This window comes from Sander vitreus, chromosome 20, assembly GCF_031162955.1.
Source record: "Sander vitreus isolate 19-12246 chromosome 20, sanVit1, whole genome shotgun sequence".
NCBI classification, from domain to species: domain Eukaryota; kingdom Metazoa; phylum Chordata; class Actinopteri; order Perciformes; family Percidae; genus Sander; species Sander vitreus.
This window is the reverse complement of record NC_135874.1, coordinates 24,598,620-24,620,922: the sequence shown is the minus strand read 5'-3', so window position 1 is coordinate 24,620,922 and position 22,303 is coordinate 24,598,620. Positions and strand designations below refer to the sequence as shown.

The 22,303-nt window shown below is 40.9% G+C and overlaps 1 protein-coding gene across 1 annotated transcript in view; it reads left to right on the top strand.

Annotated features, from left to right (window-relative positions):
• eipr1 (EARP complex and GARP complex interacting protein 1) overlaps positions 1–22,303 on the top strand; it is a 71,444-nt gene that overhangs the window by 33,855 nt on the left and 15,286 nt on the right. The window contains exon 6 of the mRNA XM_078277777.1: positions 7,600–7,736. Coding sequence (XP_078133903.1) covers positions 7,600–7,736 — 137 coding nt within the window. The remainder of the gene's footprint in view (positions 1–7,599; positions 7,737–22,303) is intronic.

Sequence of the window (22,303 nt, the reverse complement as noted above, 5' to 3'; positions counted from 1 at the left end):
GTGTGTGTGTGTGTGTGTGTGTGTGTGAGTTCAGTGTGGATGTTTGCGTGAGTGTGTGTATGCATAAATAAAAGAGGATCATGTGCATAAGCTTACCAGTCTGCATTGTTTGAAGGAGAGAGTGTGTGTGTGTGTGTGTGTGTGTGTGTGTGTGTGTGTCTGCGTGTGGATGGCTCATCAATTAGAATCGCTGGTGAAATTGAGTAAAAACATCTTCCGCGGCTCACAGCACACCCACACACCTTGTCCTGCACATCTGCTCACACGCGCACACAAACACACATGCACACACTCTTTCTTCCGAAAACTAGAGAAAGCATAAATGCATGGCGATTTGACAGATAGCTTTGCATTAGTGCCGCTTGCGTCCTAAATGAATGCGTCCCCTAGTGTTGTGTGTGCTGCCTTGTTAGGGCCCCTAATTTGGTTAGTGCTTTAATAAAGCTGGGAATCTGGGATGCACGACGCTCACGCTTTGCTGTTGCACCACTTGGGTAACTGCAGAGAGGAAGAGTCCTACTCCAAGCTTCCCACTGATCATGGAGTTTACAGAGTAAAGAGGAAGAGGAAGTCAGAAAAACACCGTGCACTCACTGTTGTATACATAAATGAATGCAATCAAATTCAGGGCAACCAAGTAACCCTGTCCATCTTATAAAACCCTGTGGGTCCCCAACAGTGGGACATAATGGAAGGAGGTGTGTGTTCAGATGTCAAAATTATACCCCACCCACATATTATATTTCACTCTGAGATATATGACACCCGATCGAGTTCCATGGGATACAGTCACAAAACCCCAGAATGAATTCAGACTATTTTATCACATGAATAAACATAGCAACACCTGTGGGGATTGCCAAAATGATAATGATGACATCGCAGCAGAGAAAGCTGTTCTATCTAGTAGTTTCTCAACAAAACGTTCCGCCGTTGTTGTTGTCATTTTGTCACAGTCTTCATCTGACCTTACTTTATACCCTGATGTACTGACCTCATTCATCTGCTTGATTACATTTTGGAATGCTTTAAGCAGAAATATGCTATGCTTGAAACAAAGTGTCAGCCCTGTGTATATAACTGTTCTGAATGCCCCGGCCCCAGTAAGACTAAAGGTCCAGACACACAGAGCCAATAAGTAGGCCGTTGGACAGTCTGGCGAGGTCAGTGACTCGAGTCTGTTCGGTGTGTTCCGTGCCATCGTCCGTCAGATCTGATTGGTAGAGTGCTAACCCGGAAATGGGGAGCGGAATGAGCGTGACTAGAGTCTCTCAAAACCTGACGAAAATCTTTTAAACTGACCTTTGTCGATCTGAAATGAAGACAGATTCAGCAACTGCACGGCCTATTTCTCGCTTAAAATGTTTTCAGAAACACGTTTCGGTGTTAACTAACTATTTTAGTCAAATATGAGATCGTATTCTGAACAAGCCGCCATGACAGTCTGTCTTTGAATTTCCAGAGAAACCAGACCCACGTGACGAGTTCGTCCAATCAGCTGCTGGTTTTCATTTTTGGGCGACGATACAGATTAGCGCCGCCTGCTGTTATGGAGACGTATTACGTCTCGTCACTTTGGTGTGTTCCGATGCACTTTTTTTGACCAACTCGGAGAGACTGATCAGTCCAACTGCCTTTTCTGCCGACGGTCGGCCGTCTGGTCGGTGTGTCTCGACCTTAGGGCTACGTTCACGCCACAAGTCTTAATGCTTAATTTTTTGTTTGGCTGTTCACATTACCTTTTTAAAATGTAAAATGTATCAGATTCCAGTGTGAACTGTTTGCGGTTTCGAACTGACCCGCATGCGCAAAAGAACAATAACAATGACATCAGAAGCAGCGCACTTTGCACTAAAGTTATAGAGGTTATGGAGGAAGTAAGCATTTTCACTTTTAGTTCAAAATGTTTGTGTAATGGCAGCCATAAGATTAATTAGCAGGTGCTGAGGAGGAGAAGAATGAAGAGAAAGAGCCAAATTGGCTATTTTGGCCTTTTGCGGGGTTATTCACTACAGAGGTCTTGTCTTCCTTTTTAATGTTACTGTCTGTGTCTAGGGCTAACTCCCACCAGCGCATAATTGTGACAAATGTCCATGTAGATTGACGTAAAAGTCGCATCAAATCCGTCTTGGTTGTTCACACTGCGGCCGCATTGAAAAACAATCAGACCTGGGTCTGATTCAGGACCACATATGGAAGTGGTCTAAATCTGATTTGAAAAAAATCAGATCTGGGCAAGATTTGAGTTTTCAGGTTTGGGCCACTTTTGCCTGCAGTCTGAACGTAGCCTGAGTCACCGTTACTGTCGCGGCTGGTGAAAACCCCCAATTGTGACGTCAGAAAGGTGTCGGGGTAGGGGGATAAAGAGTCTGTTCTACTATCCAGCAAGCATTTCAGTTGCGTCATACGAACACCTTTAACTGTAAATTGTTGCAGACACACAGCCAACGCTTCGAAGGAATGCAAGATACACAGGGATAGCCATCGTGAGCGCGCCGATTCTTAAAACAAGCATATCAGAAATGTAAAGGTGTTTTAACTTCTGCAATGCCTTTAATCAGATAAGTTGCAGCATGTTTGATGTGGTGATCATTGGTATGCTCAGTAATCCTAACACAACATTAAAAAAAAAGTGGAAGAAAGAAGAAGGCACTGATTTAATCATGCAAATCCATGGGAAAGTTATGGCTTTCAGAAGGCCACAGAAGAAAACCTGCTTCTCTCCTTTTTTATCTGCCCCTCTTCTTTTGCCACCTCTCTTCAGCTCCTTTCTTTTCACTCATTTCCTTTGTTTTCTTCTTTTACCCTCTTTGTTCGCCTTCCTTTCATCCTATCTGCTTTTCTTTCTCAGTCTTCCTCCCTCCCTCCCTGCTGCTCTGTCGGCCTGTCTCTCCCTCCCTCTGTCCTCTCTAGCTGAAATAATGAGGGTGTACCAGGGAGCTGTGTGGTGACGGGGCGATCAATGATCCCTGCTCCAACAGGCAGAGACGGGGGAGAGGGAGAGAAATGGGAGAAGGAGAAAGATGAGGATAAAAACCTGCAGATAGTCAGAGAGCAGAGACAAATGGAGCAGTGGGATGCTGCTTTTTAGAATTGTTAGATGCATCATAGTTTAAGGGGAAAGATAACCATTTCCAAAACAAACCTGCTGAATTAATTGGATTCCATTTTTTTGAAAGTAGGCTGATGAAGTGATATGCTTTATAATTCAAAGTCCTTGAAGTGTTTTGACTTTGATTAATTTCACCTTCATTGTTGCTCAGTGAAACATGTGTAGCAGGTTTGATAGATATCCAGTGACAAGCATGTCGTCTTTTTTTTTAAAAGCCTTAAATGTTGCGATTTAACCCGACTGCCTTTCAGCTAAACGGCTCCCGTTTCTAGATCCCTGTGACATTTTGTCAGTTAAATGTTTTTTTTTCTTCTGTTGAAATAGCTAAGAAATTACAATAACTTTGAATGATTTTCAACCAGCCTAAACAGGCTAGTTTGATTCAGCTTTCAACACTCATCCGTCTTAAATCCCCCAAGGGCTCATCTTCGACTCGACAGTTGATCCATAAGTAACTCTGAGCTGAGCGATCTAGTGTATTGATCCCCGCTATGGGACCAAGGACAGCAAGGGGTCAGTAGGCCTGCTGACTGAGCAGCAGGTTACAGAGGAGACAGGTGCATGCTGTTGCCTCCCTAAACCCACACTGGGGGGTTCTGGCTGTATGGGTCCTGATGTGCTGTTGGGCATTGAAATAAGAACAGAACATACTAATCCATATGTTGGAGCGCGCTGCAGGCAGGAGAGTAGCTCTACTTATGTAGAGGGATTGTCATAACATTCAGGTTTTATTTAAGCTTCAGGTGCAGAGCAGATTCTGAGAATGTATAAATAACACTACCACTCTAGCCTTGCATTTCTGATAAAAGTTCATTTTCCTTAAACATAAAATGTTATGTTACTTTATTATACAGTCTCATCACTGCACACAACCTGTAATTGATATACTGGCAATTTGGGACAGGCTGAAAACGCACCATCTGAAACCACATAAGACTGAAATGGCTAATGTGTTGGCAAACGGTTGTCAGTTTACTTATCCAGCAGACGCGGAGCTACATTAGCATCTATTCAAGTCGTTTTTCTGTCCACCTAAGGAATGTTAATACGATGTTTACTCTCCTTTTAGCTCTGTTTTGGGTTCCACCAACTCCTGAGAAAAATATTGAGCTGCTAAATGCTCCATTGTGTTTACCTAGCCCGTTTTCAAAACCTCTGACTTGCTGCGCTTACATCTCAGACTAGTTCAACAATTCAAATAGGTCTGGAGCTGTGCCCACTGACAGCTGTTTCTTCCAGTTGGAGAAAGGAACAAACTTTAAAGGTCACATGTCATGCTCATTTTCAGGTTCATACTTATTACCCACGTATTTTGGGTTTCTATTAGAACATGTTTACACGCTTAAATGTTTAAAAAAATGTTTTTTGTCTCATACTGTCTGTCTGAATATACTTGGTTTGGCCTCTGTCTCAAATGCTCTCTTTTAGCATCTGTCTCTTTAAGAAAAAAGCCCAGTCTGCTCTGATTGGTCAGCATTTTTGGGTCTTCTGCATCTGCACTCTCGGACTCTCTGCACCACCATTGCAGCCGGGGAATGACTGTACCGGCACTGTAGCAGATATATATATATATATATATATATATACATATATATATATATATATATATATATATATATATATATATATATATATATACATATATATACATATATATATATACTATATATATATATATATATATACTATATATATATATATATATATATATATATATATATATATATATATATATATATATATATATATACGGGCTGTGTGCATTTCTCCGTTGATTGAGCATTTCAATACTTTCACAGTATTTATATAGCATCTTGACTTGCTTGATAATGAAAAAACATAAATCTTACTTTGTACAATATGTCACTCACTACTGACAAAACAAAAAATCCCCTCTTCCTAAAATAAATGGGCTAAAATGAACACAGTGTTAGGCTAAATGAGTTCAATCTAATTGCTAGGTTAATGCTTATCAGCTGGTAGCTAACTTTATTTTTGTTTATCATTTAGTGCTAGGCAGATAGCATACAGTGTTTGTTTTTGTTTGTTTTAGCTTTTCTTCTAAATCCACTGCCTGCTGTCAGAAAAGGGGTTGATGAGAGCAGAACTAGCAGGCCAGAAAACCAAAAGAATGAACTAAAAGATATTAAAAAGCTGTCGTGAAGAGTGGAAGTGCAGTTAGGTAACAATTCTGTAACACTTTACTTGAAGGTATCTACGTCATAAGAGTGACATAACACTGTCATGAACACATGACACTGTCATGACACATGAACCCTAACCCTAACTTTAACTTGTCATGACAAAAACCGAATTACACTTATGTCATAAACATTTATGACTTGTTTATAATGTTTATGCCACGTTCATGACAGTGTCATGTCACTCTTATGTACAGTGGTGTGAAAAAGTGTTTGCCCCCCTTCCTCATTTCCTGTTCCTTTGCATGTTTGTCACACTTAAGTGTTTCGAACATCAAACCAATTTAAACAAAAGTCAAGGACAACACAAGTAAACACAAAATGCAATTTGTAAATGAAGGTGTTTATTATTAAAGGAGAAAAAAATCCAAACCATCATGGCCCTGTGTGAAAAAGTGATTGCCCCCCCTTGTTAAAACATACTATAACTGTGGTTGTCCACACCTGAGTTCAATTTCTCTAGCCACACCCAGGCCTGATTATTGCCACACCTGTTCACAATCAAGGCATCACTTAAATAGGAGCTGCTTGACACAGTAAGGTCCACCAGAAGATCCTTAAAAGCTACACATCATGCCGAGACCCAAAGAAATTCAGGAACAATTGAGAAAGAAAGTAATTGAGATCTATCAGTCTGGAAAGGGTTATAAAGCCATTTCCAAAGCTTTGGGAATCCAGCGAACCACAGTGAGAGCCATTATCCACAAATGGCGAAGACATGGAACAGTGGTGAACCTTCCCAGGAGTGGCCGGCCGCCCAAAATTACCCCCAAGAGCGCAGCGACGACTCATCCAAGAGGTCACAAAAGACCCCACAACAACGTCCAAAGAACTGCAGGCCTCACTTGCCTCAGTTAAGGTCAGCGCTCATGCCTCCACCATCAGGAAAAGACTGGGCAAAAAATGGCCTGCATGGCAGAGTTCCAAGGAGAAAACCACTGCTGAGCAAAAAGAACATCAAAGCTTGTCTCAATTTCTCCAGAACACATCTTGATGATCCCCAAGACTTTTGGGACAACATTCTGTGGACCGATGAGACAAAAGTGGAACTCTTTGGAAGGTGTGTGTCCAAGTATATCTGGCGTAGAAGGAACACTGCATTTCATAAAAGAACATTATACCAACTGTAAAATATGGTGGTGGTAGTGTGATGGTCTGGGGCTGTTTTGCTGCTTCAGGACCTGGAAGACTTGCCGTGATAAAAGGAACTATGAATTCTGCTGTCTACCAAGAGATCCTGAAGGAGAATGTCCGACCATCTGTTTCGTGTACTCAAGCTGAAACGAACTTGGGTTCTGCAGCAGGACAATGATCCTAAACACACCAGCAAGTCCACCACCGAATGGCTGAAGAAAAAACTAAATGAAGACTTTGGAGTGGCCTAGCCAAAGTCCTGACCTGAATCCTATTGAGATGTTGTGGTATGACCTTAAAAAGGCCGTTCATGCTCGAAAACCCTCTAATGTAACTGAATTAGGACAATTCTGCAAAGATGAGTGGGCCAAAATTCCTCCAGGGACGCTGTAAAAGCCTCATTGCACGTTATCGCAAACGCTTGGTTGCAGTTGTTGCTGCTAAGGGTGGCCCAACCAGTTATTAGGTTTAGGGGGCAATCACTTTTTCACACAGGGCCATGATGGTTTGGATTTTTTTTCACCTTTAATAATTAACACCTTCATTTACAAATTGCATTTTGTGTTTACTTGTGTTGTCCTTGACTATTGTTTAAATTGGTTTGATGTTCCGAAACACTTAAGTGTGACAAACATGCAAAGGAACAGGAAATGAGGAAGGGGGCAAACACTTTTTCACACCACTGTAGATACCTTCAAGTGTGACCAACAATTCTTTTTCATTCCGTTTGTCTCGACAAAAAACTCCTTTCACATTGCACATCATTTGATCAATTGTTAATATTTGATATATTTATTAGTCTAGTTTTGAATTAGTATAGAGTCTTAAAACTAAGACTGAATCAGACCAAAATGACGTCTTGAGGGAGACATTTATTACAAAGTAGATTGAAGTTATTTCAGCAACAGTGTACATTTTTCAGCATGGTGTAAATCTGCAGGAAGTTGGTGTGCCAGTAATGCCCAAAATATGACTACAGAGTCATACAGAACGATTGTAGTCTTGAGTGTGGCCTGCAGAGAAAATGACTTCTAATAATGCCTTATTATGCTGATTGAGTGCACCGTACCGGCTGAACCTGTCAAAGATAATTTGAATGAAATTCACGTCCCTGCTCAGAGATGGTAATGAAGGTGTTGCTGTCCTGTGCAGGTCTCCAACACTGCCACCCTGGAGGGCAAAGGACAGCTCAAGTTCACCTCGGGCAAGTGGAGCCCCCACCACAACTGCAGCCAGCTCGCCACAGCCAATGACACGGCCATACGAGGCTGGGACCTTCGCACCATGAGGTAAAATACAATAATCCAATACCTTCTGCAAACATAGTAGTTTGATGTTTTTATTTCAAATGCAAATCCCGATATTGATACTTTAAATGGCCATTGGAAACTTGAAGAAGTACAGATATTTGAGTTGATAAAGCCACATGTGCGAAATACTGGCTGAGAATAAGCCAGTGCCAAGAAGGATAACCTCTAGGCAGTGGTGGAAGCGAGCTTGGGACCGGGAGGATAAAATCTGGGTACGGGAAAGTGAAAGAGCAGCGCTTGTCCCTTCCTCACTACCACCACTGAGGTGCCCTTGAGCAAGGCCCTTAACCCCAACAGACTCCAGTGGAGCTGCTCAGTGGCCAGCAGATCAGACTGTGGTTGTACTGGGCAGCTTTCCAGGTATGAATGTGTAACTGTGAATGTGACAGGTCGTCGACTTACCTGGATTAATAAAGGTTAAAAAAAAAAATCTTACAAACTAAACAGAGAACCTGCAACTTTATTGAAAAGAACTAACATCAAATACACATAAAACACCATAAGCAAAACCAGGTTGGTTGTTGAATGTGAAGCACAGTTCACTGGAAATGACTTTAAAGCCACTGTCTGTCTTTTTAAATTCCATGCACCCATTCATGTTTTCATAAACCTTTTTTGATTTATAGTAATGCTGTCAGTTAAACGCGTTAATAACGGCGTCAACGCAAACCCATTTTAACGGCGTCAATTTTGTTATCGCAAGTTTAACGTTCTTTTTGGCATAGCAAACGTATTGTTTTTCACATGCTGTTGCAACAACTAGTAACGTAGAAAAACTACAACACCACACCGGATCTAGCTAGACCGGAAACAAAACAACAGGCACGCCACACACACTTGTTTGGGCTTGCGAGCCGGCCAAAGAGTAGTAGGCTAACGTTACGTTTTGAGTGGATGGCGAGCGCGAGACGCCGAAATGGATGCCAATAAGATTCTGAATGGAAAGTTTACTTTTAAAAAGTTGGCAAACGGTTCCATTGACAAGACCAAAGTGATCTGTGTTTTGTCGTTGTGAACTGAGCTATCATCGGAGCACGTCCAGTCTGAAAGACCACTTGATGGCCGAGCACACAGCTGATGCCAATTCTCCGCCCCCTCGTCAAAGCCAGGCGACAAAAGCACAAAGCAAGCCGATCCACTTTTCCATGTTGATAAGAGCATTAAAATGAGACAAAATAATGGGACAAAAAGAAATCTAGGGACATTTAGAATAGATAAAAATGTGCGATTAATTGTGAGTTAACTATGACATTAATGCGATTAAATATTTTAATCGTTTGACAGCACTAATTTATAGTTTTTGTTAGTAGTTTTAAATAAGAACGTAATGTGCAAGATAATGAGGCAGGGAGTTTTCTCTCTTGGTCAGTCACGTAAAATGCACTACACATTACTATTACTATTTACTATTACTTTTCAGAATGTAAGTAGCAAAATTAAAGACGTGAAAAAAAAAAACTAAATACAAAGCTGCACATTGCTACGATTTTGATCAGTTCCGTTTTTGTCCAGAAAATAACGTGAAATACGCTGTCTGGCATAATGTTCTCTGTGGAAACGCTAGGACGGCAGTGGTATCAGTGGACTGACGGGCCGAGGGAATGTTGTCTTTTTATATACATATTTAGTTTGCCTGTGTTTGTTCGTGAATCTAATGATGTGTAGGCTTCTCCTCAGCACATGATGAAGTGCGAGGCGGCGGAACACTAATGTTCCTGCTTGACATGGAGCATGTGTACTACCAAACATTAACCTTGTAACTGCAGGTTATCAGCTACCCACCTTACAACCTCTATCAGTCTGTGTGTGCGTGTCTGTGTGTGTCTGTGTGTGTGTGTGTGTGTGTGTGTGTGTGTGTGTGCATTGATTGTGATTCCTTTGTTTCTGAGGTATGTGGTGAGTGAGTTCAGCAAGTGTGTACGTGTTGGCTCTGCTAGAGGAATAATAATCACTATCCATCGCGAAGAGATTGAGAGGGTGCCAGGTGAAGGAGAGAGAGAGAGAATATATTTACAAGATGTGTATCACAGGCCCAGATAAGATAGTTGAAACATTGATATCACTCCCCTTCAGCACCATAACAGATTATAGAGTTCCCGCACACTCCATTTTAGCCGTTCTCTTCCTGCTGTGCTATTTTGAAAGATGCAACAGTGCTGATTTGGCCATCGGCACAAAGCGATGGAGGGGGCGGCAGCACAGGTCTTGTTAGCGGAGAAACCCGTCTCACCTCTGATATCACAGTGTACAGAAATATATCTTATGCATTACTTTATTTACATTTACCCAAAATTGAGCTGGTATCTTTGGAAAGGTTGAGAGCTACGCTAATATTTAAAATGAAGTTCTGTGGGTTTGAACAATTTTTGTAATGACTGGTCCATCAATGAATCATTGCTTTAAGGAAGTGTTTCTCAAATGGGGGTACGTGTACCCCTCGGGGGTACTCTGGAGGACTGCAGGGGGTACGTAAGATTTTTTGCAAAATGTTTTTCAGTTCCAAGGCTGTAGTTACTTCAACTATCTTTTTTTTTCTCCAAGTTTGTCGCTTTTTTCAAAGTTTTTGTCGCTGTTTTTCAAGTTTGTCACCTTTTTTTTGAAGGTTTTGTCGTTTGTTTTGGCCTATTCTTGCCTTCCTGTCTTCCTTACTTTTTTCTACTGTCTTTTTTCTTCGAAGGTTTTTTCTGCTTTTTTCAAAGTTTTTTTTCACTTTTTTCGCAGTTTGTCGCTTATTTTAATTTTTTTGTCACTTTTGTAGCCCTAGTCTTCTTTCTAATGTTTTTATTACTATTTTTGACCTATTCTTGCCTTACTTACTTCTTTCTACCGTCATTTTCCAAGGTTTTGTCAGTTTTTAAAAAATATTTTCCAGGTACAAGGCTGTTGTTTAGTAAATCTATCGCTGACCAAAAATTATACGGGCTGGTTAGGGGGTACATGGCTTAAAATAATTTTTTCAAAGGGGGAACATTATTGAAAAAAAGCTTGAGAATCCGTGCTTTAAGGTGTAGATACATATTCATTTAGCTTAGCCAAAAAAAAAAAACAAACTCGAAGGTCACTCGGAGAGTGCAGACCTCAGTTATGCCATGTCCTATCTCGCATTGTTGATGCAGTGTGAATTTCCCCAGCCGGGAAGTCATTATCAGATTATTCCGACGCAGCATGAATGCAGCACAGACGCCCTACTGTATCTCGCAATGTTAACGAAAGTGTAAAATAATTTCTGTCCACGGCGCGTGATCGGATTCACTGCATCCGCTTAGTGGTTGTTGCCTTATAAGAAATCACTGTAGGTATTTGTCTGTCTTTGTATTTACAGTGAAAAATAAATGATAACAATAATCGCCTTTCAGAAGAGTTTGTTAGTAAGAGTATGCGTCAGTGGGGGTCTCAGGCCTTGTTAGTGAGGCCCACTGCAGTCGGCAATGCATTTTGGGAAATGATAATATTTCTGATACTTAATAGTTTAAACTATTGGTCGATTAATTGAGAAAACAGTCAGGTGAATCAATAATGAATATAATCGTTTGTTTACCTAAAGATCCAAAATGTAATGAAATGTAACATTTTATAAACAAACCAAACATTTTATTAGCTTCAGGTGATTGTTTTGTGTGTGTGTGTGTGTGTGTGTGTGTGTGTGTGTGTGTGTGTGTGTGTGTGTGTGTGTGTGTGTGTGTGTGTGTGTGTGTGTGTGTGTGTGTGTGTGTGTGTGGTAATACACTAATTACTAATTAAATAGGCAGCTACTCATTTTCAGTGTTGGGCAAGTTACTTGTAATACATTATAGATTTCTAGTTACTGTCATTTGAGAGTAATTAGTTATATTACAATATTACTGTCTCTGGATTGTAATGCGTTACACTACTTTTGCACTACTTTTGAGTTACTTTCACCAAAATAACAGCGGAAGTTTGACTTGGCAGGTAGCTTGGGAATTTCACCACCAGATCAATAAATTCTCCTCTTTATCCACTTTAATACATCATAGATTAGTCATAATATTTTGTATAATTAATATGAATATGCAAAGTAACTACAGCTATAAAAATAGAGAAGTAAAACGTACAATAGGCAAGTAGGAGAAAATGAAAATACTAAATTAAAAGTACCTTACAGTTGTATCGAAGTACGGCATAGTTACTTTCCACGGCTGATAAAATGCAATGATATTTACGTGTAGCAAGCCTCAACGTTAATTCCAGACATGTTTCTATCTGTCAGCAGCTCGGACACACAGCTGTCCGCGCTGACGTATCGTCACCTGTTGGGACACAGATGTTGTCCGTACCGTCTCTGGTTCTGGCTCTGACCACGGGAACAGTGACGGAACAGCTCACTTCAACGCAGCGTAAACAACTCCTGAAAATAATGTCCATCTCGCAAATGTATCTGTCTCTGCAGACATTTCAACCATCGAATACAGCAACAGGAAATAACACTCACGTCTTTTTTTTTTCCTGTGAAGAAATGTTTCACGGTGTTGGTGAATTTAAAAAAAACAAAAAAAAACCACTAAATGTCAGGTTAAAATGAGTTGTAACTCACGTTACTGAGATTGTAACGGTTATAATATTACCGAAATTTAATTAGTAATGGGTTATATTACTGCGTTACAGCAAAAAGAAATACATTACTGTAATTGCGTTACTTTTGTAACGCGTTACTCCCATCACTGCTCATTTTGTGAGTAAGGATTGAATCACTGGGCCGAACGCAGCCCAGTCCTGCACTAGCTCATCTTCTGTGAAGCTTCAGGCAGTGCTCAGAGCTGAATGTGCTGCAGAATGTGTGTGTGTGTGTGTGTGTGTGTGTGTGTGTGTGTGTGTGTGTGTGTGTGTGTGTGTGTGTGTGTGTGTGTGTGAGAAGTGGTTACGAGTAGAAAACTTGCAAGTGTGAATGAGCAGTGGGTCGTATGTGTGTGTTTGTCTGTTTGAGTAAATTACTTGCACGTGACAAGTGACTGTGTGCTTGCCTGTGTTTGCTCTTTGCTATGTGTACCATTCTGCGTGTGTGTGTGTGTGTGTGTGTTAATGCGTGCACAAGTGTGAAGTGGTACGAGTGGAAAACTTGCAAGTGTGAATGAGCGGTGAGTCACGTGTGTGTGTGTGTGTGTGTGTGTGTGTGTGTGTGTGTGTGTGTGTGTGTGTGTTTGTGTGTGCCCATGCCTCTACATAAATGTGGCCTGCTTGTGCATCTGTAAGTGTGTGTGCGGTTTTGTGTGTGTGTGTGTGTCCAGTTGGTGTGGCAGCTGTGTGATGGCAGCCTCCCAGCACGCTCCACTGCCTCCTCAGATGACCTCTGAGGTGTGCCCTCACACACACACACACACACACACACACACACACACACACACACAGGAAACACACTCTTGTCTTCTTCCCCCTCCTTCCCCCACATTCCCGAGGCTCGTCACCCACTCTGCCAGCCCAATCATGGCTGCCCTGCTCTGAAATAAGGACAGGGAGAACAGCCCAGCAGTGAAGCAGCCGCCTCTAGTTAGTCATCTAAAACCCTGGAGAGAAGCACAGTATCTAAAACACCCCGTCTCCCAGACACACAGTGCTTTAAAAAAAATAATACAAAGATACAACTGCTTATAAAACATATATGGGCAGATCCTGTTCTAGTTTGTATTACTGAGGTAATATGCAGCATTATGTAAATTATGGAATGTTACACTCCGATATTGGGGACAGATAGCGGTGTTTAATGCAAAAACCTGACACATTTTCACTTCTTCTCAGTCTTTTTCATTGTATCTTTGCTTTTACATTGTTCAGAACCCAATCCTTGTTGTAAAGGGCTGCTGTTGTGATTTTTAGGCAAAATCTTTTTTATTACTGTAGTTGTAAAGGTCAAATTTCACTTATACTGTAGGTCGTCAAAAAGTGCTTGGCAGCATTTCGAAGAGTTTACTTGATGAAAAAAAAAAAGCTGGCATTTTTACATGGAATATGGTGGCTGTAACAAATGTAAAAATATCACCCAATATTGATTAAATATACAACAGATTTAATATACAACGTGATTGAAGTGTTGAAACCTCAGAGCTTCCAGCTGGTATAAATAATTGGGGTTGCTGTTTGTAACATAATTAAATGCATTTAGATACATGACAAATTTGAATACATGAACAATAAAACACACAGAGGGGGCTTGGGGGAGCAAAGAATTGCTGTGGTTTAAAATAATATATATATAATATATAAAAAAAATGTTTTGTTAAAGGTCCCATGGCATGAAACTGTCACTTTATGAGGTTTTTTAACATTAATATGAGTTCCCCCAGCCTGCCTATGGTCCCCCAGTGGCTAGAAATGGTGATAGGTGTAAACCGAGCCCTGGGTATCCTGCTCTGCCGAAAGCTCAGATGGGCCAATCTGGAATCTTCCCTTTATGATGTCATAAAGGGAAAGGTTACCTCCCCTTTCTCTGCTTTGCCCGCCCAGAGAAATTGACCCGCCCATGAGAAAGAGAGAGACATCATGGCTTGCAAACGAGCGAAGCACATTGACTGTAAATATTACTGGACAATGCATCCAGTTCGGCGAAGTGCTGCAAATGCGGAAGTGCCTTAAACCTGCATTCTATCTGAATTCCAGCAGGGGGCGACACATGCAGATGCAAAAGGATTTTGGTTTCTGTAGAAGTCTATGAGAAAGTGACCCAATTCTCACTTGATTTATTACCACAGTAAACATCTTCATAATGAGTTTATGGTCTCAATCTCTAGTTTTAAGTCTTCTGCAACACAGAATGATGTTAAATTTTTGAATAATGGTCTTCTTGATTTTAAAATCGGCAATAAAGTAGGGGGTGTTTTAGGGGGCGTGGCTATAATGTGATTGCCAGTGAAAGTGTGTAACGTAACGTAGAGTGTAAGGGCTCCTCCCTTACTCTTCCCTCTTTTTATTTATCTGTCTATGGCGAAGCATGACAGTTGGTCAAGGCCACACCCCCACCCTCCACCTTGCCCCCCCCCTCTCTCCTCCTCAATAGCATTTAAAGCTACAGACACAGAAATGGCACATCCTAAGGAAAGCTCATTGTAGGACTGGCTCTAGTGGCTATAATTCTGCACCAAGGCTGAATTTCGGGAAAGAGACTTCAGATACAGTATTAGGGGACCACTAAGGTCTATATAAAAGAGACTTCAGATACAGTATTAGAGACCACTAAGGCCTATATAAAAGAGACTTCAGATACAGTATTGGGGGACCACTAAGGCCTATATAAAAGAGACTTCAGATACAGTATTAGGGGACCACTAAGGTCTATATAAAAGAGACTTCAGATACAGTATTAGGGGACCACTAAGGTCTATATAAAAGAGACTTCAGATACAGTATTAGGGGTCTATATAAAAGCATCCAAAAAGCAGCATGTCATAGAACCTTTAATGTGTGAATACTATAATTTTATATTTGAAAAATGAAAAAATACACCTGTACAATCTAATGTTATTCAATACACTGCTCTGCCATAGTCTACCTTCATGAATTTGTCAGAAAAAGTTACTCAATTGAATTATATGTGTATTATCATACCGTAGGTAAAAGTGGTGTTGTACTGGACTACATTATATTGTTATTATTATTATTATATTTGTGTCCTTCCCATTTAGATACATGAGGGGGGCAGAGTATTAGAAAGACATCTCAATATAATGCAGTCCAGTACAACACCATCACTAACTAATAATTAAATGAATACCACTATGACATCATAAAGTAGACTTTAATGCAGACCAGTTGTATTGAATTGCATTAGATTTTACAGGTGCACCTAATAAATTGGCCATTAAGTGTATGTTTTTGTTAGATTTAAATATTAAAAGTCAATGAAAGTGCATCAGGGCTGCACATGTGCACATGGTAAAATAAAGACTTATATATTACTACTTAGTAGTAGTTTAACTATTTACATGATTAAAATCTTGAACGGATTTTGTCTGCCACAGCTGCTGACTCTGTGGATTTTGTGACTACCGACCAGATTTATCTAAGCAGGCTAAGTCCAAATATTCTTTTGACAGTGGGTGTGGGCTAGTCTCCCCCCCTGTCCACTAGAAAATACATCTACTTGCCATAATTGACATGACTGGTATCAGAATGGCTCTTTCTGAAAGCCCGGCATTCAAAGCTCCAACATTTTGTCCTTTTCGTGATGCAAAACAATATGGAATTAATGTGGTATTTTTGATGCAACAATTTCTTGAGAAAATGCCACCAAAAAAAATATTCTTACTTTGATACAGTTGCAGACCCCCTGTCATTCAGAAATAATTTTGGAGTGATGTAGCCTTGTCAGTCATACTGTTTTGGCCATTGACAAAAATAGGTCTTGTATGCTGACAAGAAGAAGTTTGAAAATCTGAACTTTTTGAGGAACCATGCAGGTCAGATACAATTATCATAGCCTGGAAGACACAGAATGTCAGTCATACTGAAGTTTAGAATGTATAGCACACATGGATACATTCATGTATATGTGTACTATAGTAACAATTCTATATAACTTAAAACTTTCTTTGTAGAGAAATTATGAAAAAACGGTGTTATATTCAAACAGTGTGTTGAATATTAGGGTAGCTAACAGGCATGTAGTACTAGCCACTGAGGTGTGTGTGTGTGTGTGTGTGTGTGTGTGTGTGTGACAGACATGCCTGTCACTGGAGATGTTCTTCCACTGCGTCTCCCCTGAATTCCCTCTTGGATCGACAGTCCACAGTGAGGGGCTAGACACACACACACAAACACACACACACACACACACACACACACACACACAAACACAGAGCTGTGAAATAGCTGTCACGCTTGCGGCCATACCATACACTGCGGGGTGCATACTGAAAAGCAGTGCAGTGCTGCAGTGAAGCATGGACTCTATACACCTCATCTGTGCTGTGTATTTGTGCATGTCTGAGTGTGAGTGAGAGAGAGACCGACGAAGAGGAAGAGAAGGAGAGAGGGGGCACAATTAACAGATATGGAAAGAGAGAAAGCGTAAAAGAAGGTGAAATGATTGATAGTGATGCTATTTGCTCCTTCACAGTCCAGGTTAAAAGTCAGCTGTCTGCTGGTACAAAGACAAGTACTAGACAGCATCACAACTCGTCATCCACACAGACAACAGAGGTTCCTGTTCACACTGCACGCCTTCTGACCAAAAACAGCCTTTTCATTCCACCTGTTCAACAGATTTGGCAGTGCTTCAGCGTGCCATAATGATAGGGTACCCAAGGTAAACCATTATTCAAAAGCCTTTTCCATCATATTTTATTCACATATTCAAATATAGCACCATTATGCAAAACGTGTTGCCTATCGGGAGTATCGTATATCACATTCTAATATGAGCCGTTATGCAAAAGATGTCAGCTGTTTTTGAAATAGTGTTATTCCATATGCCGCTGCTGATTTGAGGGTAACCTTTTGAACCCGGCTACTGTCAAATCGATCATCGGTAACCTTTTCATGTGCTCCAAGTCCCCCCCCCCCCCCCCTCCCCAGCAGACATGAACCAGACATCATACTGTAACTCTCATAGTGGTATTTTCATGACCTTATGCAAACCTTGAAATTAAAGAATAAAAATGAACAAAAATACCTTTTAGATTTGTGACACATGCCCACCACCCCACTTAGTTATTGTCGCTACGGCTGTCAAGCTTTCTATTCCCGCACGGTTCATGTGCAGTTTACAATGATAATAAATGTATGATAAAATGTATTATTAATGATGGTTTAATGGTGCAGATTTACCACTCAAAATTCTTTGTAATTTTTTAAACCGTGGCTACTTTATTTCCGACAGAGGTAAACAAAAACAGTCTGCTCTACATTATATTGTGCTAAACCATCTCTATCCATAGAGAAAATGTAAGATCCAACTGTTTTTTCCTTCTAACATAACCCTGTTTGGCTGCTTAGCTTACGCAGTTGTTCTTCTTACGTAGTTGGTGTATGTGTTACATACAAAGTGCCATATACTGTAAATAAAGTTTGATTTGATTCTTATTTTCAAATGGTATAATTTTTCAACTTTTAACCTTACAATAACAAGCTTTTAGAATGAGGACTAATGGATATGTTTGACAGATATAATACCATCTCGCTTAACGTTCACGCTGGGGTTGCTGGAATGTGAATTTCCCCCAATCCAGTGAAAAGCAGGACAGACCTGCTAACTTTAGGCTAGACTGTGATATATTAATATCCAGGACTGGCTTCCACAGTGGATGTGCTAGTCGTGAATGGAGCTTTTTTAAATGTAACCTGTAACCCCACAAACTAATGTAGTTTGGCGGGGGGGTGGCGCTGGGTAGAGCATGCAGGAGGCAGGACAAAAAATCGGGTCCGTTGGTCATCCGGATGCGTTAAAAAAAAAGTAACTCGGACGGTTCCTATCCAACAATCCGAGTGGAAGTTAGCGTTGCTATGGTACTGATAAACAAATCTGAATTCTTAACTTTTAATAAACAAAATAGTGATTTCATAACGTGTCAATTACATGTCATGTAATTTTTTTATTTCCTAACGTTATTAGGGCAGTTAATACCTTTGCTCGTGTTAGCTAATCAACGCTAACTACTTAGCTAGCCTGAGCTTGCTAGCTCAAGTGAATTGACGTTATTCATTCAGACAGCATTCAGAACAAGGTCCACTGGGGGTGCATTGCATATTACGGAGCTGATTTCAAGTGCCAGTGTGAAGGCGGCGTTAGAGTCGGCCCTTAGTGACAAAAGTTCCTGAATTTTGTTGTCTCTCCAGTTAGACATTCTATTTTAATTGCCGTCTTCCAGTAAATCACCCTTCTTCTTCACCCTTGGATTTTGTTTGCTTCCGGTTTCACGCCAGCCCCATGATAGAACCGTCATCAACACGCCCACTAGCTCATTGTGAATTCTCTCTTCACACATAGGCTCAATCAGACATTACGTGGACTTTGTACTCGGGAGCTGGCAGGGTAAAGTCTGTTTAATGTCCGATCCAACTGATTCAGACATTTGCATTCTTACATACAACTCTTCTAGGTAATATCTCGATAGTTTGAAGGTTTGCAGTGCATGTGTGAAAGGGGCTTGACTGTTTAATCCATTATTTACACTTTTGCGCTTGTGTTTTAAGTTTTGGAAATGCAAAAAAAGACGCCACTCTTAAATCTTCAATGTATGTAGAAACCCAAAGCTTGACATACCTGCCATGCATAGTTAGAGTTGCTAAACTATGATTGGACTAGCTGTTTGGGTTAGCGAATGTTTAAGTCATAGACTAAGATGTATCACATTGAGATATATGGATACTTAATGACTTGTAATGGTATGATTGCTACAGTGTTATTGACAAGTACTGAATTCAGACATCTTTAATTACAATAACATGAAGTTTAGGGGATGTAACATTACTGTTTGCCAGTTTACACTTCAGTCAGTTGTGATATTAGTTTTTCTCTCATCGACTTTTATGAGCACTTCATGCTAACTATCAAGATTCCCCCCCAATCATTTAGGCTGCTTGGTGTAATGATCCCTTACTTTTGTGCATGGGAAGGCTCTTCCCCTCTCTTCTTCTCTCCCTCCTTTCTTCTCTCGCTCCCTCTACCTGCCTCTATTTCTCCCATCTTTCTTTCTCTGCCAGCTCCATCTCAAAGCCAGGCTTTAATTTTGATCAGCGATGAAATGATTGCTCTCCTCTTTCGATTTTTCTTCTCATCCCCTCCCTCCCCACAGCAGTTGTCATAGAAACAGAGGTGTGTGTGTGTATGTGCGTGTGTGTGAGTTTGTGTGTGACTGTGAGCGTCTGTGTTTCAGTCGATCCCCTCAGCAGAGAGATTTATCACCCAGGCCAAGCCAGGAGAGAGAGAGAGAGAGAGAGTGTGTGTGTGTGTGTGTGTGTGTGTGCGTGTGTGTGTGTGTGTGTGTGTGCGTGCGTTGGCCAAATATGTGCTTGTCTGTCTACCTTTGTAGCATCCCTCTTACACTCCTAAATCTTCTTCTGTATTTACACACATAACAGTATTTTAGGCAGTGTGTTCCCCAGTTTTATGTTTTTATCTGTGTGTGCCTAACAGTGTGTGTAATAGGTCCCCTGTCCCCTCATCAACCCCCCCATGCCCCCCCGCCCCTCCCCATCACACACACTCACACACTTTCAGCCTATCTGGCTGGATGACTTGAGATTGAGTGTGTTTGGTGGCTTAGGCCGGCCACAACTCTAATCCTCTGCACTCATACAAACACAAACACACACTAGCACACATACAAAAAGTCCCAGGTCTCTCCACTATTAGCCAGGGCAGGGGAAGTGTATGTGTGAGAGTGTGTGTGAGAGTGTGTGTGAGAGTGTGTGTGAGAGTGTGTGTGAGAGTGTGTGTGAGTGTGTGTGTGTGTGTGTGTGTGTGTGTGTGTGTGTGTGTGTGTGTGTAGGGGATTGCTCAGAGACACCAGAGAGGGAAAGAGCGAAACTAACCCAATTTCCTGCTCCATTTCCTTTTCACGCGGCAGGCGCGTCCCATTCCACGACGGGCCGGGTTGAACAGCAGCCACCCTACAGCCCGGGGTCACGCCTTTTACCTCGGAGTCACACACAAGAGAGGGAGGGAGCACTGTAAATAAATTATGTGCTCCAAAATTACACATGAAACTGCTATTTTGAGGGAAATTGAAGTTCACCCAAAGATTCATTCTTCTATCTTCCTTAAAATCCTGTTCCATAAAACATGTGGTAATGATTAGGAAAAAGCAGCTATATAATAACTGTAAATATACATTGTTAGCAAGTTGGGAAATATGGATAGCATCCTTTTTCACGGTTTATCTGGTTTTGTATTGTAATATTGATAGACATATCGTGATATAGTAACATTTTTGGAATATCAATGAGAGAAACCTTCAGCAGAGACAAGTCATCACTACTGTATGTTGGTGTTGTTAAACCACAGAAACACACACTGGTCACTGTGATGTTTAAAGGGTAATTTCCATAACCAATGTAATCCTATAAGGCATATAGGCACCGTCAATGTACGTCCACTAAAAGTGCTGTTTTTGCCGCTGACATGCTCAGATTGTTAGTCTTAGTGTTGACAACATTATGGAAAGGATCCCTACAGAGATCTGCCTTTTTGTTAAAGAGTAAGGTCCTTTTTGTTTAACCAGACACAGCCCTGGAATCGCCATCGCCCAAACTCACCAGACTCCATTTTATGAAAAATCAACCTTGATAGAAAACTGTCAGACATCAATCAAACAATGACTTGGAACACAAATTCCATATTGAAATCACAGAACTTATCAAATGGTAATATTCCTGGGCTCTCGAAACTACAACACCACCCTTAAACATGTGATTTAGGTCTTTGTGCTTGCTTTTTTTCATTGAGAATGCACTACATAAATTGGTATAAAGTATGCAACTGGAACACAGCTCATGTTTGGAAATCTTGACATACTCAGACAACATGTTGAAGTAGAAGGCCACACAGAGAGTGCAGACCTCCGCCAAGGCCATGCCCTAAAGCTCAGCGCCGGACTGTTTCCTTAATCCTGCTCCCACCTTTGGTTTTAGTGATATTCTTGGTTTGGTAAAACATCGGTAAAAGTTCATGCAGAGAGTGGTACTTCAGCAGAGGAGCACAAAGGACATATACATGCTAATAAGTTCAAACCAGATATCAATTTATATACACTCATTTGTGCAGAATAAGTCATTTAGAACAGGCATGTTTGCTCAATCTATGCTCCATGAAAAATGTGTGTTTTCAGTGGAAGTTGGTGTTGGTCACCAAGTTGGTTGGTGAAGTTATTTGACATTGTCTGTCAAGCTCCATATGCTAACACCAACGACACGGTCCAGTGGCAGTGACAGCATGTACACATACACACACATACACACATACACACACACACACACACACACACAGAGTCACACAGAGTCACACAGAGTCCCTGAGTTGTCTTGACCTAATTGAAGCCCAGCGGTCTGCCTGAGGTCATTCTCTTATACCTCCTTTATTTTAATGAGATTTTTAATTAGCATGTTAATTGCCTAACGTGATCAGCAGGGTGACTAGCTAGCTGGCTAGCTGCTGTTGGCATCCAGCTGGGCCATAACACTGAGGCTTTCCACTCTGCTGAACAAAACCGTGCCAAGCTGAGCTTTGCTAGGCTAGCCTGGAGAGCAAATGGTGTTAAAACAAAAAGAAGTACTGATTTTCTACAGTCTTATTTTGCACGTATGGTGGGGGCAGAGCTCTAGATCTAATTAATTACCAGTTTATTCAAATGGGTTTCCATTTGCTACCACGTTGATTTGCTGCTTTCTTCTTTCATTTAGAAAACAGTATCAGGAGGCTACAAAGGCAGCTTCCTCATATTAGCAACAGCACCTATAATACATATTCCTGTCTACCTAGTAACTTTATTACACACACAGTAGAAGGGCTGCTTACGCAGAAATAGGATTTTTCATATGACATGTTATAAATGCTGTTCTGCAGTCCTTAATATGTTTTATCATTCTGTATATAGACAAAT